This window comes from Sceloporus undulatus, chromosome 5 (assembly GCF_019175285.1).
Source record: "Sceloporus undulatus isolate JIND9_A2432 ecotype Alabama chromosome 5, SceUnd_v1.1, whole genome shotgun sequence".
Lineage (NCBI taxonomy): Eukaryota > Metazoa > Chordata > Lepidosauria > Squamata > Phrynosomatidae > Sceloporus > Sceloporus undulatus.
Genome location: NC_056526.1, coordinates 49,081,423 through 49,108,244, shown reverse-complemented (window position 1 = coordinate 49,108,244; position 26,822 = coordinate 49,081,423). Strand labels below are relative to the sequence as shown.

Genomic DNA, 26,822 nt, shown 5'->3' with positions numbered 1-26,822 from the left:
TTTTGTGATCATAGTTGAAATAATATAAGTGTTTCCATTTATTTTATCTTTTCCCTAAAAATGTAGATCTTAAGAGCATTTTTCATTGGCTTAATGGTTGCGATAGTTTAAGAGAATTATCCATATTTGGAAACCCACTTCTTCAAGAAGAGAACTGGAGGTAAGCAGATAAAGAAAAAGAGACTTAATCACTTTGGCTGAGTTATATGATACTGTGTGGCTGAGATCAAGTTCATCTTCCTAAACTCACAGTGACAGGATGGGCAGCTATATTTTTAACTGAAACGAATAATATTGGAAATTACTTAGCAGAACTATTTCACTATCCTCATCCTTTTCTCTCTTCTCTTTCAATAATCTATCCAAGTGGTTATGGCTCTAAAAAAAGGAATTTGAGAGGGGAATTTGAGGGTGAAACCACAATATTCTCTTGTAGTAAATCTTTTCTCAGAAGGCTGTACTCTAAATGTAAAACTCTGTTGGCAGAACCTCTTGAATTTTGTTTACTTACATCACAGCCCTCTGTACCACTAAAAAGTCAAATTCAAAACACTTTTCAGTCCCGAAGAGACAGTTTTGAGTACACAGGGGGTGCAGTGCAAGGAAGGTCCTCCCTCCTTTCCCACTTGGTTCTGCAATTCTGTGCTTGGTTACAGCAGTGATATTCACAGAAAAGAAGTCAGGTGGATTCTTTATGTTTTTTATGTGAGGGCCTGTGAAAAATTAGGAAAAAATGAGGGAAACACTGTTATTTTCCAAAGCCCTTTTCTCTTAGAAAAATTGAACATTGGAAAAAATGGATTATAGAATATTTTCTTTCTTGGTGAATGAATGATTTTTTTTTTTTTACAAAACCAGGTGTTCATATATTTACTACCTCAAAATTATTCCTAAAAACTGTAATAGAAAGTTGTCTATGTAAAACAATGTACTGTATTTGCTAATCGCAATTCCTCATCTTGATATCATTTTTCTCAGCTCTTTTTCTGGAAGTGAATATGTTGTGTATGCTTAACACTGTGTAAAATTAGAGGAGCAAGAAAACTTTCCCTGTTTTACTAATGTTAATGGTTTCTTCTTTCTTTTGCTAATGGTTTAGCAAAACTGAAGAAGGCCCCTCACAGTTTAAACCTAGTAAGCTCCATTTGTAAGAAAAAGTAAAGATATTAAAAAGGAAATTCATTTTGTAACTATTATCTAACTGAACCATAGTTTTAAACATCTAACATGATAAAGTTCATATTATGTATAAAATACATTTTATGTTTCTGAAGTAACAAAGTGATTCCAGTCTACCAAAGATGCTGGTAAAGGATGCTAGTATTTTTCAATTTCTCTTCTGTTTCATTTCTACATCCTAGGGCAAGTTTTCCTACAATCTGATTCCGTTCTGTTTCCTAGCTTTGCATTTCAATTGCATATGATTGTCAACATACCCCATCTCAGTGTTTGATCAATTTACTCCTGGACTCCAACATAGAATCTTTCGATTTCTTCTTATTATGTTTCTGTAGTTGGAGCATAAACTTGGATTATGATTATACTGATGAGTTTTTCCTGAAATCTTACTTACATCATTCAGTCAGACTTTGCATTATATCCTTTGACCGTTTTTGTTGTGTATCTCCTTGCTCTTAATGCCACCTGGTTTCTTCTTAGATTTTCATTTCCCAAGTAAAGCACTGTGTAATGATCTCTCAAAAATGTCCCATTCCTGTCCACTTTAGTTCACTCATTCCACATTTTCAATGTTTATACATTCCAATTCTTATTTTACTGTGTTTAGCTTTCGATTCATGCTTCTTACATTCCACGTTGCTATAATATGTGTTGTTCAGTTTTGAACTTTCCCAATATTTTTGGCTTTTTGGGAAACAAGTGTCTATTTATATTTATGAAAGATATTCAGTGTTTGCATAAAACAGGCCAGAGTTATTGTTCAAAGCTGATACAATACCAGTAAAAAATATTTCTGGATGATTCTGACCATTAATGTAGTATGACATTATTGACAGATTTGCAAAATGTTGACACACAAGTAAAATGTCCATATAAAAGGAAGGTGTTCATTTTTCTCACTAGTTGCTGTTTCATACATGGGAGAAGGTCAAGGGGTTAGTGGATTGTGGAAATAAGTATGCTTGCTCTCTTTGAAAAATATTTCCTGGCTTCCTGTCAGTGACATGTATGTGTTCATACATAGTCAGACTGTAATAACTTCTTCCAAAAGTTTTTCCCCTCTTCTTCTTCGGTATCTTCATCTTACACTAATATATTTCATTTTATGAGTACCTTCTCACTTCATTTGTAAGTCTCCCCTTCATTTGTTATAGATTTGGATGTTCTTCTTCTTGAAAGTAAATGTCTCATCATGTTTTTGTTAAAACGTTGTTCATGTTTTATTTCTGCTTTTCAGCTTTGGCAAATTCAGTCCTGACTCCTCTAAGTCGTCCCTATGACTTCACATTTACCAAAGAATGGCTTAGCTGTTTGTATTTTTCCCCTAATCTTTTTGTCTTTACATCATCTGGAAGTTGTTGATACCTCCCCTCTCCCCACTTTTTGAATAGTTTTATCCACTGCTTCACTGTAAAGCTCACAGTTCCCCTGTCACTTAGTCAGGTACTTTCAGGATATGTATTGGATTGTCCTTTATATGTAAGCAAGCATCATTCTGCAAGTTTACTGTGTAGCAACTTTCTAAGATTTCACAATTTTTCTAAGCTGCTTGTTCGATTGTTGAACTATCTTCATAGTTAGAGTGTGTGTGTTTGTTTAACCTGTATCTACTTTCCCCTAGTTTAAAAACATTATTTATTTTCATTTATTTTCATTAGTGGAGGAGTTGATCAATTATACTTTCACTTCTCTCTGTGATGTTGACATAATTTTTTACCTCTTCTGCTGTAGTCTATGAATCCACCATTTTTTATTAGTTCTCATGTAAGTCAGTTAGGTTTTTGAGGATTTTTAGGACAAACTACCTGAAAAGTACCCCATGCTGCCATAACTAATTCCCCCAAAGGGGTCCATGCAGCATCCTGCTTTCCCACTCCTTCCTCAACCACACACTTTTAACCTCAAGAGTCTTATCAGCAGTACTAATCTAGAGTCATCTCCTATTTTCTTAACCTTTAAAAAAAACCTGTAAGAAATCTAGTAGTAGGACCTTAATATTTTCCTATTTCCATGCCTTTTGCCCTGGTTCAGGAGTCTTGGGAACTGTTGTTTTAGAGAAGCAGGGAGGGCAGAGGGAGAGACCTCCTGTTTTCTAGCATTTTAAAAAAAATTCCTGTTAATTACAGCTCCTAGAAACCCCTTTGTTTGGAATTTTAACTTGAAACTGGCCACTACATGTGGGTTGTTAGTAAAACATGGTGACAGACACTAAAACATCTACCCCAGTGTCTTGATGAATTGTGGCAGATCCCCATTTATTCCTCAAGGAAGACCCCTTTGGAATGTTAACTTCAGACTGGCCAGTGCAACTTGGACAACAACCAAAAATACTAGATCACTATTTGATACATCTAACATGATGTAACATGATGTCTCAATGAGTTATGACTTCTACAGACACACAAGTATTTTCCTTTATTTATTATCTGACTAAACCTGAACTTATTCAGTCTGATGTCATATCTTTGTTGTAATATACCACACGATTATCTCCTAATATGTGGTTCATACTTTTACTCTCTTTCTTTGTATTGGTGGCTATTCACATTATCTTTCAAATTACGGAAACAGCATAGTCATTAGGTCGTGTAGCCTTCACTTTATTTTCTGTTAGCATGTCTCCTCAACTAAGTGGCCTCCCATTTATTCTATTTGCCTTTTTTCTATCAAAACACTATCAAAAGTTTGTATCAAAGCTTACAGTGCTGTATAAATAAACAACAACAACACTATTGTTGGGTTTTTTATATTTTTTGGTAATAGCAATGCCTTTTCTTTCTTTGATTTTTAATCTTTATTTTATGCTGAAAGTTGGTGTAATCTGAAGTAGTATGAGGCATGAAGGCAATCTCAGGGTCGAAGCAGACTGGCAGCTTGGAGCAGCCTCTGGCCACAACCAGCCCACAATCAGCTGGGGACTGTGGCAACTGCACAGCCCACTATAAAAGCTGGCCATTAGCATGGTCCCAAACGGGCCACTGGCAAGGAGCAGATGTTTCCCACTCCTTTTGCTGGCAGCCTTGGGCCATCTTAGGTAGCCTCAGAGTGGCTTCTGGCTGCATTGGGGGCATGTGTCATCTGCATGCCACACCCCCAAAGCCACCAACCACACCTTTTGGCCTATCTGTTTCTGACCTATGTGGGAAATGCACATTTCTGTTGTGGGATTTAAAACTTCCATTGCTGGTTTGCCCCAGTAGTTGCTTTCTTCTGTACTGATCTTGGTTAGTTTATGTGAACAATTGATTCCAACAGGTTTTTCAGGTGACTGGCACAGTGATGTAGGCGCGGTACAGAGCGGCAAAAAGAGGCGCCGGGGAGGTGCCTCTTCTTGCTCCACAGCAGCGCTGCAGCAACCAAATTGTGCTACGCTGCTGCGCAGCAAGAAAGAAGAATGCAGAAGTGGTTCCTTTTTACAGCGTACCTGAGATGCCAGAAAGTGCTGGCAGCAGCATGATGACATCATAGCTGTGCTGTGCCATTTGGACGCAGCACAGCTGCGATGTCATAGCTGAGCGTGCCGCTGAGGCGTCCTGATGACGTGCTAGGGTTAAGGGGTGTCTGTAAGAGGCGCTCCAAGGCAACCCTAGCACGTCACCAGGATGTGCTTAAAGGCCAGTCTATACAGGGCTGTAGAATACTTTCTCACATGAATGCAATTTGCATTATATTGTAACCCTAAGTCCCATTATCATCCTTGTCATTCTTAAGCCACAAAAGTGCTGTTTGACCAATTGAGCTTTCATGTTTAATATTATAAAGTTTAGATTTGTTGATTTGTTGAATTCAGCATTGACTATAACTTCAGGCAATATGCTTCAATGAACTTTGTATAACCCCTTGATACCAACAAAGGAATTAGTTGTAAAATTTCTTAATCGGTTTCCTACTTTCATGTCCAGCCAGTGATAACACTGAAGAAGCTGAAGTACTAAGAAATCACTTTTTAGAAATTAAACCCTTGGATCAGTTTGAGCACTCCTAGGGGGAATGTGTTTCATTGCAGTAATGATTAATAGGACCTCTTAAGTGACAGAATGTTCACCAGGAAGTTTTCACTAAATGAAATATTGACTCAGCCGTCACCAGGAGAAACCCAGCTGGAAAAACTAGTGTTAAGATCCCATGGCTCTAAAAAAACCATACTTTCCAACATTAATCAACTTGATATGGCACCTTTTCATTATATCATTGTTCAGCATTGTCTGTAAGAACTCTACACTGCTGTTTCAGGACTATTCAGTTAGTACCTCCATTTCACATTTTTGTACTTGTAATGCGGTAGTACAGCTATGTTTAATTGTTCCCACCTATTATAATTATGTAACTAGAGTTTTGTTGATACTTACTGAAGCAAAGACTATCCAGCCAAAATCAAGTGTACCTAAGTCCATTGTTTTCCATTGGGAAGAGTTCAGTGTGTCTTTTCATTTAAATCAATGCAACTTGAAAGTACTTATCTGTGGCCAAATTGTGCTTAAATCTAATGAAATTTTAATTTGCCATGGAAATTGGCTTGAAGACCTACAACTTCTATTTATATTTAAGGAGTCATATAGTACATGGGACCCAGTGTGAAAAGAGAACTGCTTCCTACAGACAAATAAATTTATTTTAATATATTTTTTAAAATTAGATCCAGGGCTTTTTCTCATCAGTGGAATTACATTAGAATTCCAGCATAACTCTGTGACAATATTCATGATTCTTCCTTCTTCTTCAGTCCCCTGTTCAGTTTCCCCGGTTGTTTCAAAGGATCCAGTAATCAAATAAAGCTCACTTTTGTCTTGCACATTTTTAAATAGTTGAATACAACTGAAAGATAATTTATCTTTCTTAATAATATGATATATTTCTAACAAATATAAGAAAAAACAAAAATAGTAGAGAGTAATTCAGAAGAGTAGTGATGTATAGGATATCCTTGCTGGCCTGGCAGCAGAAAAGCAATCTTTGTGAACACATGGAATTCCTTTATTTTGCATAGCCAAGAAAGGGAGGAATACCTTTACACATGTGGGTCAAATCTGGTGGGTTTCAGCCTTCTGAGAAGCATATGCTTGGAAAAGTAATGTATGTATTGTTTCTTCCCAGATCAACAAGGCTCTCCAAACTCCTCTCTCTCTCTCTCTCTCTCTATATATATATATATATATATATATATATATATTCATTCACAGGAATATAACGTCTTTTATCTTTTTAAAAAGGTGTTCCTTGCTCAGATTTCTCCCTCATTTGAAAATACTTAATGATGAAAATGTAAATCCTGATGCAGAAATCCCAGATGAAAGAACTAAACAAAGAACACAGCTAGGAAGCTTTGCAGCATTTTGTCAGGCTCAAATTCAAGAAATTGAGATAGTTAACAAAAAGGCCACCACTAGGTTGATGTAAGTATCTTTAATATGTTTCCAAGAATTCATTTTTCCTATTTATTATATGTGATTTCTTCTCTGTGTTCTGAGACTACATACTACTCTAATATAGTGTGATGTTCATAAATGAAAAAGTCTTTAACTAGCCACATTATTTTTCCCCCCTTTGATTTCGTTAATTCATGCCTTGTGACACTTTCAAAAGCCTTATGGAATCTCAAAATTTACCAATGGATGCTGTTCTTTGTCAACATTTCATGAATTCAATCTTTTCTTTCTGCACTGAAGGAATAAAAACATATATGTAACATAATTTGTTTTCTCTGTCCAAATTTTCTTTTTTCCCCATCTACTGTCTTTTTTACTTTTTCACTCAACATACACCAGTATTATGAATCATTATTATAGAAGATTAATTTATATTATGCATCACACATTTCTAAAAGGAAATAACTGTAATAATTGTTGGTTTTGATGAAACACTGTGATCCTTGTAATTACTTTACACTGCAAGGATATTGTCCAGTCTTGCAGGGATGTGTGTATATGAAAATACTTCTTATCAATGGTTTTCACGTATTTGTGGTCCTCGGTAAGTGTGAAGTGTTTATAGTATGAATCCTTTCATATGCATCAGCAGAAATAAATATTCTGGTGCAGTTGACTTCCCCATCACCCTTGCAGCCTTCCCACATGTCCCCAGTCAGCTCAAGAGAGGTGAGAATCATCAAATGCAGATGGGATTTTGGCTAAGCAATGCGAAGGCCTCATCTGCATTGCAGAAATAATGCTGTTTGACACTGCACTAACTGCCATGGTTCCATCCTATGGAATCCTGGGATTTGTAGTTTGTTGTGGTGCCAGACCTCTTTGACAGAGAAGGCTAAATATCTAACAAAACTATAAATCTCAGAATTCCATAACATTGAGCATGGCGATTAAAGCAGTGTGAAACTGCATTATTAAATCCCCTTCCATCTGCTCCCACCAACACATATATCAGTAATATCTGCAAAGATATGTACAGTGCGCCCTTCCCTTACATGGGGGATCCATTCCAGACTCCAACTGCGTAAGGAAAATACCACGTATTCTCGAGCCCCATTGAAATACCGTATATGCTTGAGCCCTATTGAAGATATTGCCCCTTCTGGTGCACAACTTTCAGAATATGCTGAAAGCTGCATATGGTGCACCCACGTATGATGCAGATGCACTGTGTTATAAAACATAAAATAAGCACTACAGTATTTATCTAAACTATTGCTTAAATTATTTCGCCATTTTTTATAATAGTGCTCCCTTTTTATTCTAAAGTACAGTCGGCCCTCCTTATACGTGGATTTGCCATGCACGGATCTGATCATACGCGCATGGAAAATCCGGGGAAATTGTCCCCAATGGCGGCGTGCGTACACGCGCACTGCCATTGGGGACAAAAGTCCCTCTCCTCCCCTCCTCTTTCCCTCCCTCCCTCCCTCCCTCCCTCCCTCCCTGCTTACCTGCTCCGTCGCCATGCTTCCGCCTCCTCCTCTGCCACTGCGGTTCAAGGGCCGGAGGCAGCCTGGAGGCCTCTTGACCTCCAAGCTTCCCCCGGCCCTTGAACCGCGGCGGTAGAGGGGGAGGATGAAGCTAAGCCCCGTTTTCCTCACCACCGCCACAGAAAAAGGGCCCGCTGCAGCCTGGAGGCCTCTGGGCCTTGACCCCATCCTCCTCCCCGCTGCTGCGGAAGAAGGGCTGGGGGCAGCCTGGAGGCCTCTGGGCCTCCAAGCTGCCCCCGGCCCTTAAACCACGGATGTGACGAGGATGCGGGAGGTGGCGGCGCAGTGATGGAGCAGGTAAGCGGGAAGGGGAGGGAGGGAGGGGAGGGGAGGGACAAATGAGACTTGAGCATACGTGGATTTTGGCATATGCGGATCCCCCGCATATACCAAGGGCCCACTGTATTATTATAAAGAAGAGGTGAATAACACACAGTTTTTGTATGCACACACACTTTGAGCATCTACCTTCAGTTTCAGTGGTATGGTGCTGAATTTCAGTAGTGCAACAACCTAGCAGCAATATAAAAATAAAACATTTTTATGCCTGTGGAAGTTTATGCCAGGTCCAGAAGCCTGTGAAAGCAAGAGTTGTCATGTACAACAAGGTGTAAAATGCATTTGGATCTTGTTTCAGTAGGAAAGCATGCTTTTTTCCCCAATTCGAAATGAATAGAATCTATTTCTTATTGGCATCATAGGAGGTAGAAGGAGGACACTCAGAGTGTAGCTAGCATTTTTTAATGGGGTGGGGTAAAGTAAAATGGGGGCAGAACAATTGGATCATTACTAGAACTTTAACAGAAGGTATATTCATGAAGGGGGCAGAATTATGATTTAGGTGGTGTGCCTTCATTTGCCCCACCACTGCCACCACCATCAATACACCACTAAGGAAAAAGCAACTTACAGCAACATCCAGGATTTAAAACTGGCATTTTGCAAGTGGAGACTGAATATGCACATAACTGTTTTCTAAAGAAAATTCACACAAATTTACAGCAGTGAAAGATGGATCCATCAAACCTGTCCATCTTTCTTGTAAAGGGAAGAATCAGTATTTTAGAAAGGAAGGTGTTGTCTCAAATGGCAGTCAGGTAATTTGAAAATAGCTGTGCAGTTCTAGGACAGAGGTGTTCTTGTGATCCCAAATGTGTTTAATGTCACTAACCACTGCTAGATAAACTATTTTACTTGTATCTGTTTTTTAAGGGAATGCAAACATTTATTCAACTAAATTTCATTGTGAAAATGTAGAGAAGTATTTTAATCTCAGAAATGGGGAGAAATGTGCATTTTTGTAATTGCTACAGATATTTGACCAAGCTAATTTTATTTGTATTTTGTTTTTACTATGGGGCTATACAGATGGGCGGCATGCAGCCGCCCCTTTTTGCCCTGGATCGGTGCTTCAGCAACCACACTCAGCAGCACCAATCCGCTCCCTGGAGGGAGCAAAAAAAAGCTGTCCCAAGCATCTCTCTGGAGCGTCATAAGTGCCGCGGTATGGCGTTATGATGCGTCATCCGCGCTGCACTGTTTGGGTGCTGCCTCACAGTGGCATCCTCATGGTGCGCACCGTGTAAATGGGTGCACGCCAAAATGGCACCATGGGTCATGGCATCAAGCATACGGACACAATGCCATGACTCTGCCCACACGCCGGCCTTTCGGGCCGGTCTGTACAGGCCCTATGTATCTAAATTGCTTCTGAAAAGATATCAATGAAGCTAACTATGAAAAATTGGTGCTGCAATCCTATATCCATTTTTGTGGAGAAAAGCCCCAGTAGGACTTGCTTCTGAGTAAATATGTATCTGATTTCACATTATTCACAATAAAGAAAACCAACAGTATTACATATTTTGGTAAGGAATGCTGTGAGGTTTTAAATGCTTTTTGTTCTGTTGCATTTTGTAAAATTTTGTTACTTTCAATATAACATATATACTCATGTATAAGTCAAAAAATTTATCCCCCAAAATTGACTCCCAGATTCCATGTTGACGTATTTACAGGTCTGTATGGTAATATGATAGCAGCTCTGTCAGATTCCCCCTTGCCATGGGGACAGCAGTTTTTTTCTCTTGAGCCAAGCAGAAAGAGTCCTGGGTGACTGATTGCTGTTAAACAAACAGAGGCATGGTACATAGCGCCTAAAAATGGTGCCCCACCGGGGCCTGTTTTCTCTCTGCAGGGAGGCTGCGTCCGCCAAACCGTGCGGCTTCCCTGCAGAGTAAAAAGAACCCATGCAAAGTGGGTTTTTCTTATTCCGCAGCTGCAGCGTAACAAGTGTGCCACTGGCATGCTCGTTACGCAAGCGCCGCACGGCACTTGTGTTACAATGACGGCACCCATGTGTACCGGGCGCCGCCATTTTGACGCCCTCATCACGTGTTAGGGTTGAGGGGCATCTGGAAGTGCCACCCCGAGGCAACCCTAGGACATGACGAGGGCATCTTAAAGGGCCATCTGTACTGGCTCAGAACTCTTCTCCTGCCCTACTGCTGCTGTCTGGGAAGTGAATGCTGAAACAAAGGCTGAAATGCTGAAGCAAAAAGCCTCAATTAGGTCATGGCAAAATCCATAATTTTGACCCCAAAACCTGTCTTTGACTTATATATATAGTTGAGTATATATAGTCAGTTTAAAAAGAAAAGAAGGAAGACTAAGAGCTGCCCTCTGCTACACAATTAAGGCAAAGTCCAGCATAGGATGCCACAGGCACAAGAGCAGAATCTGACATGAATGCTCCCCTTCAGCCTGGCTCTCTGTCTGCATCCCCAAAACACTGCTTCATATGGCAGAGAGTCATTCTAGTTTACAGAGACAGTTTACGGGTAGCTTCAGTAGCCACAGGGTGGAAGGAAAAAAAAGGATGTTCAATGGCATTGGTGCTGCAATACTAGCATAACATTGGGTTTAATCCTCAATTAGGATGAACATAGAAGAATATAGAAAACTGTCTTGACAGAAAATTATTCAAGTTAGTATCATTTACAGTCATTGGCGCTTCAGTGGTCTTAGGGTACAGTGTTTCACACTCCTATCTTACATGCAAAGCATGAACTCTACCACTGAATATTCTCTAAATGTCATACACAAACCTCTACATGTAGTCTGCAAATGAAATGGCATACAAAATGGTTCTCTTTATATTTACTCAGAATAAGCCCTCACAATATAAAGTGGGATTTGGTCTCATAGGATTGCAATCTTAATTTTAACATCCCTAAAGAACAGTGCAAAACTAAGTCAACCTCTAGTCTGTTTGACATCTCGCTAAATTATGAGGCCCTGTAGGTATGACCTCAAATGTAAGCTGCCAGAGGTAATCATTGCTAGGCTTTCTAATCCATGTTTCATACACCGGAGCTGCTCAGTGAAATTGTCTGTTGTTTTTGCTTTCAAATTCACTGTGTCTACTTATGTTTAAGAATTATGTGCTTTTAAAAAATTAATTACTCAGTTCTAATAAATGTCTGTCAGTTAATCTTTTGACACTTAGTTGTAAGTAGCTACACTAAAATGCACTTCCGTTTCAATGTTTTCGCTTTCAACAGGGTCTTGTACAGATGCCTGGAAATAGAAGACACTAATGGATGTTGAAACCCTTTTAAACAGTCATAGTTTAAACAGATGAAAATGACATAAAAGCTTATAAAAGGAAATATAACTGAAGAAGTATAAACATTAAAACTCTTTATGGTGTTTAAAGGCCTTTTCCAAACAAGAGTGACGCAACAATGCTACTGTGACACATATCAATTTATATAGAATTACAAATACTTCTATAATATTTATTTGTCACAGTCTTTACCTTTCTTGGTATAATATTAACTTTTAAAGAAGCTATTCTAAAATGTTATCATCTGTGTAACATTACTTCAGAAAACTATTCATGTGACATGTTGGAAGTCAAAAAACACAATATAGCAAATAGTACAGTGCACCCGCATTATACGTGGGCATGTTTTATGCAGATTCCAGCATATGCTGGGAGCCATGCCAGAAGGAAGGGAGACGCCTGCTGGAAGAAAACAATGGTGCGCGCTCCTGTGGCGTGCACTTCGCGCGCCGCCACCACACTGCCACAGACACGAGCCCCATTCATTTAAATGGGGCTTGAGCATCCGCGTTTTTCCCCTTACACAGGGGGTCCAAACTGGATCCCCCGCAGAAGGGAAGGGACAACTCTATTTACCATAAATTTAAAATTGTTCACATTACTCCATTACAATACTTAATTTAAAACAATCTAGTTCACATCAAAGATTCTTTCTAAATTGAAAAATACTAAATTAAATAAGTCACAATGTAATAAGAAGTAGATGTATGGTGGAGGTGCAAACAGAGATGGTAAGACTGTATCATTAAGGCCAGCCAAGGGTGCAAAGAACAAAAGATAATCCCCAAACAACCAAATTTAGACATGATTTTTTTTTAAAAGAAAGAAAGAGACAGTGTTCCAATCATTTTGGTAAAATAGTCCTTATACATAGTGAAAATCCAAGTACATTAACTTTTATCTACCAGTATTATAGAATCAATACTGTGATTTGTATTAGAGAGAGTGTTCGGTATATTTCCTTTAGAAAACTCAAATCAGTGAAGTTTATCAGGTTTAGGTTTAGTGTTTCTGGTTATAACGGTAATCTCTGACTAAAAGAAAAATGTGTCACATGATCCTGTTAGAAAAATGATTTAGTTGGTGTGTGACCAGTTTATCTTGAATTGTAACTGCAGCTTTTTGTGTAATCAAGTATCAAAGCCTGCTCCAGTACAGCTCTTTTGTATACTTCTAATCTTTCACATTGCTGCCTCATCTTGTGGCAACATGGCTAAAAGTCACCATGAGCTAGAAACAGAGGTGAGTTTGCAGATGGGCCTATCGCTGTAGCTTATGATGCAACAATGTTTGTGTGTGCATGTGTGTGCAATATATACACAGGATGTATAACAGAAACTTATTTTATATATTTGTTATATTAACAAATTTATTATCTGAACACATTTCTTTTCTTATATTATTTTTTAAAATTTGACTCATTGTTTTAAGACTGATTGTCCTCCCCTCCTCAATTATCCTATAGAGAAGGATTCTCTGCAGACGCTGTACAACTCCAGTGTTGGTATTCTGAGAAGCTGATGAAGCTTAGTAGTGAACACCGATTTGCACATGAGTATGGAGTTCTAAACACAACTAAAGCAGTGGAAACAGAAGAACAGACAGGTCACTTGAACCGAGAAGCTGTTGACATCATAGAAAAAAATAATTTTATCAATGGTGTAAAAGAAAATAAGCTGGATTCGTTGGATACTCTTGAAAGATGGATTACGTCTGGACACACTCAAGCTGCATCTGTTAACTCCTTCATAACTCTGCCTGAGATGAGAAAGAATCAAGGATACCAGCAAAAGAATAAAAATGCTCAATACTTCCTTAACCACAGTGGGAAAAACAAAGATAAGAGTGCATTAATCAGTCCGAAGAAAAACAAATTCAACAAGCAAATCACAGCAAGTAATCAAGAAAATTATCCTCAGCATTTTGGCAACTCACAAAAGTAAGCTCCAGAGTATATACTCAACTATAAGTCAACCTCTAAGTCAAGGTCAGGATTTGGGGCCAAAATTATGGGTTTTGTCATGACCCATGATTAGGTCGAGAGTAAAACTTGGAGGCTCTTTCAGTGTGTGTATGTGTGCTTATGGCAAGAGCTATTCCCACTGAGGCTTTTCTTCATCTTTTCAGCTTTCATTTCAGCCAGATGCACAGGCGGGAGGGGGACTCTTAAATAAACAGCAAGATCAATCAATCACCCAGGACTGTTTCTGCTTGGCTCTTTCTTGCTAAACTCCTCACTGCACGGCATGGGGAAATCTGAAAGAGCTGCTGTCACGTTTCCATAGTGGCATGTAAATAAGTCAACCTGGGATTTTGGGGCCAATTTTTGGGCATAATTTTTTAGACTTATAGATGAATATATACGGTATATTATGAAACACTGTGGAGTCTTAATGCAGTCAGGGCACAAGTGATGTCACATATACCTGTTTCAAGCTCAACTTTGTGATTTACACACAATGAACTTAAAATAGGTCAGCCTTTCTGCATTCTCACTCCTCTGTGGAAACAGCTATTTATCCTGTATCCTGTGTAATTGACATTACACAATGGTGTTTCAAAGGCCAGCTTTGAGTATGATAGTTATATGGATGGCTCATCAACCAAGTGCTGTTGTAAGGACTTCCAGAAACTGTAGAGCTAGTTATACATAGACACACAGTATACCTGAGATATGATACCAAGTTGTTTAACCTTTATCTCAGAAAAATGCGAAGATAAACCAAAGCATCTCCATAGCTTTTAAATGTAGTTTTCTGTGTCATATAGTAGCAAACAGATATACATAGTATCTGTCTATCTATAAATCAGAAGTCTAAACTTTGAAACTTTGAATAGGAATTATGATTAACTATATGTTTGTGCTATTCCATGTATGCTATTCCATATATGCTATTTCATATTTTTTTTATAATTTCCATGAAAGCAACCTCTTTCCAGTTCTTTCACAACGTTAGTTTTATAGTTGTCGAATGCTAGTTAAATTGCATATTGCTGTCAGGACTGGCAACATTTTCAAGAAAATTAAAATATAACATAAAATATATACTGTAAAAATATAAAACATAAAATTAAAGTTGTGGCTGCTTTTCAACTTCAGATTTTGTGACTAACACTAGAGAGTCTCTGCTTTCTGCCTCTACCACATGATGAGCAGTGCATTACCACACCTTAGGTTGCAAGGGAATGCATTGGTAACCCTGTGGCTGGATGCTAGAGACAGATGACAAACTATATTATAGGATCTGCCAAACACAAAGGTTTAAAGCAAACATGACAGTTTTAAGTATTTCTGAGCAAAAGACTATTGTTTAACAGCCAGCATCCATCACCATAATGCTTGCCTGCCATTATAGTAGAGTCCCTTTCCCTCTTGGGGGAATTAACTCCAAACATCTTTACAACACTCAGAACTGGTTTTGATGTGGAAAGAGGGAGGGAACTGCCCCCTTCGGTTTCTGCTGAGAAAAGCAATTCTGTGTTGAATTTTTCCATTTGGCCCTGTTCTGCATTACAAGGGATATGTCCAGATGAGCTCGGTGTCAAAAGTTCATAAAAGTTAGAGATGCCCATTGCTTTCTAGTCGATGCAACCATGGCATGATATTTGTGCTTAAGTAGTTTCGAGAAATTTTACTACTCTGTCACCATTGGAGTGGGGGAAAATACAAAAGTACAAAATACCATACACACACAATATTTTGCATTTAGTGTATTTGATACAAAGCATTTTTAACAAAAATATAATAAATCTTAGATTATTGTATATAATAAATAAGGGAAAGCTGTATATGGTAAACCTGTGCTGATACCACAAATCCCATCAGTTTTTAGAAAAAGGAGTTTTTCTGAGCAGATCTGAATAGTATAACATAATAAGAGTACTGTAGTGTGCTGCTGTTAGTCATTCTCTTACTCCACAATCTAAAGGGCTTTGCTTGTCTTTATGACTGCCTTCTTTGTTATGTTTCTGGTAATGTCTTGTACCATTATGGTGAGCTTTGTGGTCAAACTATATTCATATACTCCACATGTTTTCTTATACAAAAGTATAGGAGTTAGTGCTGCTTGAGAAAGTGATGTTTTCAGACAAATAGATATTGTTCTTTTTACCTTCTTGCTTGACACTGTTTTGAATGTAATACATCCACAGGAGAAAAAATAGTAGTTCAGGTCTCACTTGCTCAAATAGTATAACAATGTCAAATGAAATAATCTTGGAAAACCTTAACCTCCAAATGTAAGAAAATATTTTTCATTTATTCCTCATACCCTTGCCCTTCCCTAAATACTGTATAAGTAGTTCAGCACATATATATGTATATGTGTATACTTGTGATTATACATGTTTGAACGTGAAACTCCATTCTTTTTTAACAAGTATCTCTTTCTAGGGAGAGGGTTTGTTTACTAAGTTGTTTGCTAACTGCCATCAAGTTGACTTCAGTTTATGGCAACCCCATGAATAGGAGACCTCCAGGTGCAGGGACATAGCCAGGATTTTGGGGAAGGGGGGGGGGTCCAGACTAAGTGCCACCATTATAATGGGCTTGGGTGCGGTGGCGCAGCAGCACACACCATTCATTTTTCTAATAGAAGGGGGGCGGACCCCAAGAACCCCCCCCCCTTGGCTACGTTCCTGCCAGGTGATTGAGTATATCTATCTGGAATGTGGTCTTTCTCTTTTCCTACAGCCTTCTTACTTTACCAAGCATTATTCCTTTCTAGTGAGTCACATCTTCTCATGATATGGCTAAAGTATAGCATACACTGTATACTATATGTACTATATGTGAGGTTAAATATAATCTTAATGCTTATTGGAATAAAATAGTTACAAGTATAATTGTATCAGTGATTTCAATAATTCTCCCCTAGGCAGGACTAACATTAGATTTATGCTATTCTATTGTTTATAGTATGTAAAAATATTACAGCAAGTGAAGAATGTTATTTTTCTTATATATACATATAGCTTGGCAGCCACAGTTATCCAATCATACTGGCGAGGCTATAGAACTCGTAAAGAAATCAGTTTCTATACAAGGCTACATGTCTCAGCAACTGTTATCCAGTCTTTTTGGAGGAGCTACTGTGTCAGAAAAAAGACTTTAGGTTGCAACCAAGAACATCTTCATTTTATGGACAAACATAAAGCTGCTACTATACTTCAGGTCAGTGTACAAACTATACTCATGCATGCCTTCTCACAACTAATGGTCAGTATGCATGACTTGATTATGCTTGTCCTCATAGTCACTGTTTCCTTAGATTACCCTAAATAACCTGAGGAAATTGTAAGGTTACTGGATTGACTTGACAGAAACAGGTATAACAGACAGATTCACAGCTGTTTCCTAGGAAACATTGATTGCTTCTTGAAACTGAAAAATTAAATTTCATTTGTAATGTGCCCATACACCTTGTTTCTTGTAGGGTTATCTCCTGCAACCCACCAGTGGCTCAAAAAGTGGACCAGCAGTGTCATAGTCTCTTTGGAAAGCCTCCTGTTAAGCCTTCATGGGAACCAACCAGACCCAAAGACCAAACATCACTCATGTGCAAACACAGAAAAAAAATAAGGAAGAGTCTTGTGGCCCCTTAAAGACTTAATTGGTTAATTGACTGTCTTTGAATAACTGGGCCCAAGGACTGGTGTATGAAGCCCTAAATGGCTTCGTACTGCCTGAATTACTGCTGGTCCACTCAGATTTAAGAACATTTGGAAAAGCAGGACTTTTGTTCCTCAGAAAGGTGTGGCCATAGGACTACCACACATAGTATAGTGTTTGTTTGGTGGTGGTGCCCGAGTTAACAAATGGAAACATAAGACATCCTGTCTTTTAACAGACACTAATTATGTATCCAGGTCCCAAATATAGCGGTATCTGCTGAGGTTTGATTCTGGGACCCCCGGCGGATAGTAAAATGGGTTCCGTTACATTAAATGGCAAAATCAAGGTTTGCTTTTTGAAATTATTTTAAAATATTTTCAAACCATTCATGGTTGATTCTGTGAGTTCAGAATTCATGGATATGGAGGGCCAACTGCACTTCAGTTAGAGACTATTAGTCCCTAACTGAATAATGTTTCTTGCTGGAAACTAGTAATTGGAAATCCAGTTATGTGTATTGTGGCCCTTTGAAAACCTGTATCTGTTTACAGGCTGTATATGATTAAAATGGGCAACTTCCACTGATGTAGTTCCATTGAACTTCAGCAGGATTTAAATAGGGTTCTACTTTTGTGAATTAGTACCTTATGAACTAACTGAAATACCATCCTGTCTTTGCCTTGCCAACTTCCTAAGTAAACTAAAATGTTTTCTACATTAATTTTTAAAGTCTTTGCGTGGAAACAAATAGTAATATTCAACTTACAAACTGACTGTTGATCTGGCCAGTGCCTCCACTGATGAAAGAAATGGTGGTAATGTTTGCTTATTCTCTACCTCACTATAGTCCCCTGTTGTTTGTGTTTTGTGCCTTCAAGCCATTTCCAACTATGTGGTGACCCTAAAGCAGCCCTATCCCGGGCAAACATCTTGGCAAGTTTCTTTAAAGGAGATTTCCCATTGCTATCCTCTGAGGCTGAGAGAGTGTGACTTGCCCACAGTTACCCAGTGGGTTTGTATGGCTGAGTGGGGATTTGAATCCTTGTATCTAGAGTCAAAGTCCAACACTCAAACCACTACACTACGCTAGCTTTCATAGCCCCCTGTGCATCCTGGAAATATATTCTATGGGGGGGGTGACTCTCCAGATGAGTATGGAAGATCATCCAGATGGATTGCAGGGGTAAAATACAATAAGCCCTCATCTTATTTTGGTAAAGAGATCCATAGGATCAAAACCATTAATTGACTGGAATAGAATAATTGAATTCTAATAATTTCAGATCCTTTTTGAGAATGGGCAGAAAATGGGTTATTATTATTCAAGTTCATTACAAGAGCAAGACAAGAGGGAAGGAAAAAACATTTTCTCATTGAGAAAGTTATGATTGACTTTGAGAATTTGTTGTTGTGTCCCTTCATGTTTTTTCCAACTTATAGCAACCCAAAGGTGAACCAATCACAAGATTTCCTTAGCAAGATTTCTTCAGAAGAAATTTGGTATCTCCTTCCTCTGAGGCTGAGAGAGTGTGGTTTGTCCAAGGTCACCTAGTGAGATTCCATGGCCAAATGGGGATATGAACCCTGGTATCCAGAGGTAGATGAAGGGAATGCTAGTACAGTATATCTTGATTTCAGTAAGGCCTTTGACAGGGTTCCCCATGACATTCTCGCAAACAAGCTTGTAAAATGTGGGATGGACAAGGCAACTGTTAAGTGGATTTGTAATTGGTTGACCGGCTGAACCCAAAGGGTGCTCAACAATGGCACCTTTTCATCCTGGAGAGAAGTAACCAGTGGTGTTCCACAGGGCTCTGTCCTTGGCCCAGTACTGTTCAAGATCTTTATCAATGACTTGGAGGAAAAAATTGGGGGAATACTTATCACATTTGCAGATGACACCAAATTAGGAGGAATAGCTAATACTCCAGAGGACAGGATCAAAATTCAAAATGACCTGAATAGACTAGAAAGCTGGGCCACAGCTAACAAAATGAACTTCAACAGGGAGAAATGTAAGGTACTGCACTTAGGGCGAAAAAATGAAATGCACAGACATAGGATGGGGGACACCTGGCTTAAGGAGACAACATGTGAAAGGGATCTAAGAGTCCAAGTAGACCACAAGTTGAACATGAGTCAACAGTGCGATGCGGCAGCTAACAAGGCCAATGCGATTTTAGGCTGCATCAATAGAAGTATCGTATCTAGATCCAGAGAAGTAATAGTGCCACTATATTCTGCTCTGGTCAGGCCCCACCTGGAATATTGTGTCCAGTTCTGGGCACCACAATTCAAAAAGGACATTGAGAAACTGGAGCGTGTCCAAAGGAGGGTGACTAAAATGGTGAATGGTCTGGAAACCTTGCCCTATGAGGAATGACTCAGGGAGCTGGGGATGTTTAGCCTGGAGAAGAGAAGGTTAAGAGGTGATATGATAGCCCTATTTAAATACTTGAAGGGATGTCATATTGAGGAGGGAGCAAGCTTGTTTTCTGCTGCTCCAGAGACTAGGACCCGGAGCAATGTATGCAAGCTGCAGGAAAAGAGATTCCACCTCAACATTAGGAGGAATTTCCTGACAGTAAGGGCTGTTCGACAGTGGAACACACTCCCTCGAAGTGTAGTGGAGGCTCCCTCCTTGGAGGTCTTCAAATGGAGGCTGGATGGCCATCTGTCAGCTATGCTTTGATCTGGATTTCCTGCATGGCAGGGGGTTGGACTGGATGGCCCTTGCGGTCTCTTCCAACTCTATGATTCTGTTCAACTCTTAGACCACTACACCATGCTGGCTGTCTGAGTTTCAGAATGCTCCAGCTGAAATGTATCATCCTCAAACTTATGGAACTCATGTTACCAACAGGTAGCACAGAGTCTCACTTTTATCATTCTATTGTTAATATAATATAATATAATAGACAAATATTGTGCAAAAAAAATAACCATTTGTACCAGAAAGCAAATCCTTAGGTTGATTATTAACTATTTTATTAAAGATCAATAAACCTGCACAATTTTAAAAAATGGAGTGTTGGAGAAAAAGAAGCTTACTCTGTTACTCAGTTTATAATGTCTGCTAGCAATAGGCATCCTTATATAAAATCAGTCAACATTTATGTAATCTTTATTGCAAATCCAAACATTGTCACAGTTTTTTTAAAATACATTTATTTAGTTCCGATGCCTTTTTTGCTCCAATAGAATTTAAAGTTTTGGAGGATATTGAGAGGGTTACTGGCACCCTCTCCCATAAAATAAATTCTGTCTTTTAAAAGTTTAGTTTATTTTTTGATAGTAAAGGTGAAAATGATTAGCATAAGTTAATTGATAATATATCTGCATGTGTTGTCAGGTGTTATCAGTGAAATTTTTCATTTTAGTGTGTTTTTATTTTTGTTCCTAGTCATGTGGAGGTTAACACTTAATTCTTTTTCTTATATCTTCTTCTCCTAAGCTTATAGTAGGTCCTGAAGGAATTGTCAAATAATTAATTAGTTGACCTTGGTTTGTAGTTGAGGGAGTTTTAGGATTCCATTCTGCTTACTTGAGCCAAGCCTCCAGAGTATTCTGATTTGCAGACATGTGCTGATATTTAATTTGTCTTGTATTTTTAAATGTCACATAAAGTTCAAAAAACAGATCATTGAGCTATTACAAAAAAAAAAACAACCAGGCCTACACTGTTTTATCTTTCTAATGGGATAACATAGAGAATCTGGATTTGGATTTGATCTATGGCCTCATATAACATGCTTTACATTTTTGTTTAGGCACTCTGGAGAGGTTTCCATTTGCGAAAGAAACTGGCCATTGCTCTGGCAGCAGTTAAACCAGATGAAACTGAGGATGAGTATAAAGAAGTAAATATGAATGACTTCATGTTTGATGAAGTAAGTGGGGTACTGCATATTAATTTATAATAGTAAGTTCTTTAATTAGTACAGGTGTTAAAACAAATTTCAAGTAGAAAAAGCAGTATTTCATGTATTTCATTCAAGCTTCATTTTTTTTCATGCTAACATTTTTAATCCTTTTGTGCAACTTTAAGCAGTGCAATGTTATCTTAGTCATATCCATAAATAAGTACATTCAGAAACCTGCTATTTTGGCAATGGCTAAATTTGCATAATGTTAATTATTCCATTTTATGTCTATACATTCAGTATGTTTAAAAAATATATATTGCAGGACTACAATATTTGGGGGGAAATGTATTTCTCTTGCTGGGTAGCTCTAATATACTCCATTGTAGTTACTATTCAGTGTGATACTATTCCTTATCATTTAATTTGCTTTTAGTAAAGAATATATTTTACTATGATGGAGTAGTAGTCTGAGATTTTCACAAAGAAGAATGATAAAATTAATGAATTATACTTAAGAGCATAAAATGAAAAAGTAACTGAATATTGAAAAATGTGGTTACAGCAATAGTAATCTGAGAAAGTTAGATAAAACAGAGTAAGATTGCTTTAAACTTTTTTATATATAATTGGCAAAAGATAAATGAACCATCTTTAATTTTTTTTAAAAGGAAGAAAACTCTTAGGAGAATTGCTTGTTAAAGCAATACAGTTAGTATATTAATACCAATAGAGATATTAATATAAATAGAGTATTTATGCAACCAAAATTACAGTTGTGTTCATATCAAAAGTTCAAGTTTAAGTGTTCCATTAATGTTCCTTATTCCATTAGATTTTTAAAAAGATGGTAACCATTTTTTTAAGTAAAATGCCTTCCTTATCATGCTACAGGATAAAAGAAAGATCTTGGATGTATTAGGGCACTTGAACCTAAATCCAGTTTTTGGTCCTGTCTACAGTAGATGCATTGAATTATTAGAACTTATATCATTAATAATACTGGCTTTTTAAATTCTTGTTGATTCAGTTTGCATAATCTAGCTGGGCTAGCAATTTGATTTCTGCCATAGTTCTTTCTATGTTGGTCGCTGAAATTTAAATCTGTCCTTATACACCTATTCTACTAATTTTATTTGCAAGACCTGGGAGCGTTCTCTGCCTGTTTTGTTGCAAGATCACTGGTTATGTTCATATCTCTTGGGGCCTTTCCATTCATCAAAACACCCCTTTAGGCAATAGTACAACAGCATGAGAGGTGGTATTCCATGGTTTTATTCTATAACATTGTTGTAATATTGAATCAGTATGTCCTTACTGTACATTTTTTTTAATATCATCAAGATCAGGGCAGTAATGGAATGACAAAAAACTTTGCAGTTAACTTAACCACATGATAATGAGCTTTGATACCTTAGATCAAAGATCATAGAAACTTTTTTGTGGGGAAAAACTGAATAAACAGAATAAACTCTAGTTTCAACTAATATATGCCAAAGAATATTGAAAACAAAATGGTATCCAACAGACAGGAAATAATGTACATTCTATACATAGAAAAAGGAGACACTAATGACTGCAACAACTATGGGACTATAGTATTAAATTCTCTCAGAAACAAAACTATGCTCAAAATTCTGCAGCACAGACTCTGATCAAATATGGAGAGAGAGATCATAGATTCAAAGAATTGGAAGAGTCCTCAAGGGCCATTAAGTCCAACTCCTTGCCATGCAGAAATACACAATGAACAGATGATCATTCAGCCTCTGTTTAAAAACATCCAAAGAAGGAGACTCCACCACACTCTGAGGGAGTGTGTTCCATTGTCAAACAGCTCTTACTGTCAGGAATTTCTTCCTAATGTTGAGGTGGAATCTCTTTTCCTCTAGTTTGAATTAATTGCTCCAAAGTACTGTTCTCTGGAGCAGCAGAAGACATGTTTGCTCCATCTTCAGTATAACATCCCTTTAAATATTTAAACAAGGCTGTCATATCACCTGTAAACCTTCTCTTCTCCAGGCTAAACATACCCAGCTCCCTAAGCCAATCCTCATAGGAAAGGCAGTAGTGGCCACACTGTGATAATATGATGAATAATTGAGTACACTAAGGAATTCCAGAAGAAAATAAGCATGTGCTTTATTGACTACAGGAAAGCCTTGTAGTGCATAGATCACAAAAAGATAAAGACAAGGGAGTGCCACTACATTTGACAGTCCTGGTGAGACATTTGTACTTAGGACAAGAAGTTCTGGTCAGAACAGAATATGGAGAAAAAGGAATGATTCACACTTGGCAAAGGGGCCAGGCAAGGGTGCATTCTATCACTTTTTCTGTTACTTAAATGTAACCAGTTTTGTCATGAAAATGTATAAATACAGATCTCACATTAGTGAAAAACAGTGCTTCTAGATGTTGGGATGGTACAAAGATAACAGTGCAAGTGCTCATTGTTTCCTCCAAACAGTATAGCATCAGCATACAAAGGAATCTTGTATTGTAGCATCTTTGAAACCAACTGGGAGAAAGAAATATCTAGCATAAGCTTTCATACATACAGTCTATTTCATCAGATGCAGAAATAGACGTTGTCTACAAAAGCTTATACTACAAACATCTTTCTCCTAGTTAATCTCAAGGATACTATAAAATTCTTTTCTATGCTGATACAGATAAACAAAGCTATGTCTTTGAACATAACATCAAATCTTTGTGAGATTCTTGTTTGGACAGCAATGTGGAAGGAGAAACAAGGCCTATTTGGTATGGGCATGCAGGTAGGAATTGTAGGAAAATATTGGCCTCAACACAATTGGCTAGTCCAAAATAAGGCAGACTTATTGAATCAATTAATACATGATGAGTCAACATGTAGAATTGATGAATAGTGGTTAGATAAGTGCTTAGTTGAATAGTCCCAATTAGATCACTGATGCATTTGCTAAATAAATCAATATACCGTATATATTTGAAAATATGCAGGGGTAGTTGTGTTGTCCATTTTGCAAATTCAGACAAAAATCCACCAAACAGTGATACCTTTATTGGCCAACCAAAATGCAGAATATACTGGTTGCAAGCTTGTGAAGCTCCACTGGTTTCTTCATCAGGCAAGATGTTACAAACCAAACAGGAGAAAAAATTGGAGATGTCAGTAAGAGGCCTGTATTTTGTTGTTTCTGTCCTTAGTTAAGATAGTATGATGAAGGTAACTTTTGCAGGCTGGCTCCTCTTCCTTCTGTTTAACAAAGTCCAGGAAATTTAAATTCCATCTCCATATCAAGAGTCCATCCCCACCAACCATGCTAGTGACAGTGGTAAGACTGAGTGAAGAGTATCTTCAGATGATGTCAGGGACTGGGCAAGTTCATGCAGTGAAATATGGCCTAAACATGATCCATACAGTATAGAGCTTTATAAGTCATAACCAACACTTTGGATTGTATCCAAAAACAAACTGCTAGTGATGAGTCAGTATAACATGAGTCACACAGCCAGTGGAGATAGTGTAACAAAGGAGTTGTATGATCCCTGCAACCTGCCCCAGTTAACACTCTAGCTTTAGCTCTTTTTATTAACTGAAGTTTCTAAACACTCTTCAAAAGCAACGCCATGTAGCACGCGTTATAGTAGTCCAAAACAGATGTAATTAAGGCATGTGCCATGTTGGCCAGATCTGTTGTTGTTGTTGTTGTTGTTGTTGTTGTTATTATTATTATTATTATTATTATTATCAGTGTTTATTTATATAGCGCTATAAATTTCCATGGCACTTTACAGGCATCATCAAAACAGCATATAACCTGCCCATGGTGTACAATCTAAAAATAATAAAATATAAACTATACAAAATTAAGCAAGTTATGCAGTTAAAATGCAAACTGTAAAAACATATAATCAAATACAAAATTATAAAACAATATTAAGTACAGTTCCAAATGCTCTAAAGAACAAGAAAGTTTTTAATTAGGATTTAAAACTAGCAAGAGAAGAGATAGTCCGCAGATGTTCAAGGAGGCAATTCCAGGAGTATGGTGCAGCAAGTGAAAAAGGACAAAGCTGAACCAAGGAAGAAGAAACCTTTGGCAGGGTAAGAAGTTTTGAGCTCCTGGACTCCAAATCTCACAGGACGGTGAGGTTAAATAAGGACTGACACAAAAGGGGAGCTAGGTTGTGTAAAGCTTTAAACATTAAGAGAAGAAGCTTGTACCGAATGCTAAAAGGAATGGGTAGCCAGTGAAGAGATGCTAGAAGTGGGGTGACATGATCAAAGCAATGAGGGGATTAAAGTAGAACAGTGGGAGCCCCATCAAAAGAAAATTGCAGTAGTCAAGGCAGGAGATAACTAGAGCTTTGAACTAAAGTCTTAGCAGAAGAAGCTGATAGAAAGGTTCTAATTTTAGCAATATTATAAAGAAAAAATCAGCATGACCTTGCTACAGTCTGAATCTGAGGAACGAAGGACAAAGAAGAATAAAAAATAAAGCCCAAGCTATGTGCTTCCTTTACAGGATGAATGGAAACATTATTGACCATGATAGAAAATTTATTGTAAAGTAGGTTTTAGAGGAAAGATGAGTACTTCTGTCTTAGCTGTGTTACGTTTTAGACTCCGATGAAACATCCATGATGAGATAGGTGCGAGACATGTTGTAACATATTAAATATCTGAAGAAAGTTCTGGAATAGAAAAATATAACTGCGTATCATCGGCATACTGATAATATTGAAAACCATAGGAACTGATAAGATTACCAAGAGATAAGGTGTATAATGAAAATAACAACGGGCACAAAATAGAGTCCTGTGGAACCCCAACTGACAGAGGAAAAGGAGAGGATACCTGACCTCTGGCTACCACAGCAAATGACCAATTTGAAAGATATGGTCTGAACCAATAAATCCTAGGTTCTGAAGCAAATCTAACAAAAGACTATGTCGACTGTGTCAAAATATGCAGAGATATCAAGCAGAATGAGAACTGAGTATAAGCCTTTTGACTTGACCTGACACAGATCTTTGTAATTTTTGTGAGAGCTGTCTCCATAGAGTGCAGAGGGCAAAATCCAGATTGAAAAGGGTTCATAATGGGATTATTAGAGAGAAACTCAAGACAGCATATGTCAACAGCACGTTCCAAGACTTTAAAAAAGAAAGGCAATAGCAAGACAGGATGGTGTCTCAAGAAATGGACAGAGTTTGCACACATGCTTTAAATATGCAAAAGCACTCCTGGTTACAACAAAAACCTGGGCCTCTAAGTTCAAAACTGAGTCCAGGAGTATACCTACATCAAAAATAGTATGCAAAGAGATCTTGTAGCACCTCTGACTAAATGAAAGAAAGAAATGGGTAACATGAGGTCAAAAATAATGTGGTAAGGAGGCAATCAGGAGATTTTATGAACCAGACTAAAAACATCTTTCAGTGTGAAGAAAATGAAGTGCAGCAGGGCAGTACAAGTATCTTACTGTTTTATTTAATGTATTTATCGCAAAGTATTCACAAGAATTCTACCAGTCTTCAAAAGAACATACATATTATCTGAAGTGGTCTTAGACTGAACTTCATCAATGAGTAGGGTTTGGACTCACACATCCTTATATCTAATATCTT

General features: G+C 37.9%; 1 protein-coding gene across 5 annotated transcripts in view; it reads left to right on the top strand.

The window, feature by feature from the left end:
- LRRIQ1 (leucine rich repeats and IQ motif containing 1) overlaps positions 1-26,822 on the top strand; it is a 131,070-nt gene that overhangs the window by 42,728 nt on the left and 61,520 nt on the right. For all 5 annotated transcript variants that reach the window (XR_006104252.1, XM_042470285.1, XM_042470286.1 and 2 more), the window contains exons 15-19: positions 67-160; positions 6,390-6,572; positions 13,192-13,665; positions 16,701-16,899; positions 21,111-21,230. Coding sequence is in view for 4 of the 5 variants with exons in the window: in XM_042470285.1 (XP_042326219.1) it covers positions 67-160; positions 6,390-6,572; positions 13,192-13,665; positions 16,701-16,899; positions 21,111-21,230 (1,070 nt within the window). In the remaining variant the exon portion in view is untranslated. The remainder of the gene's footprint in view (positions 1-66; positions 161-6,389; positions 6,573-13,191; positions 13,666-16,700; positions 16,900-21,110; positions 21,231-26,822) is intronic.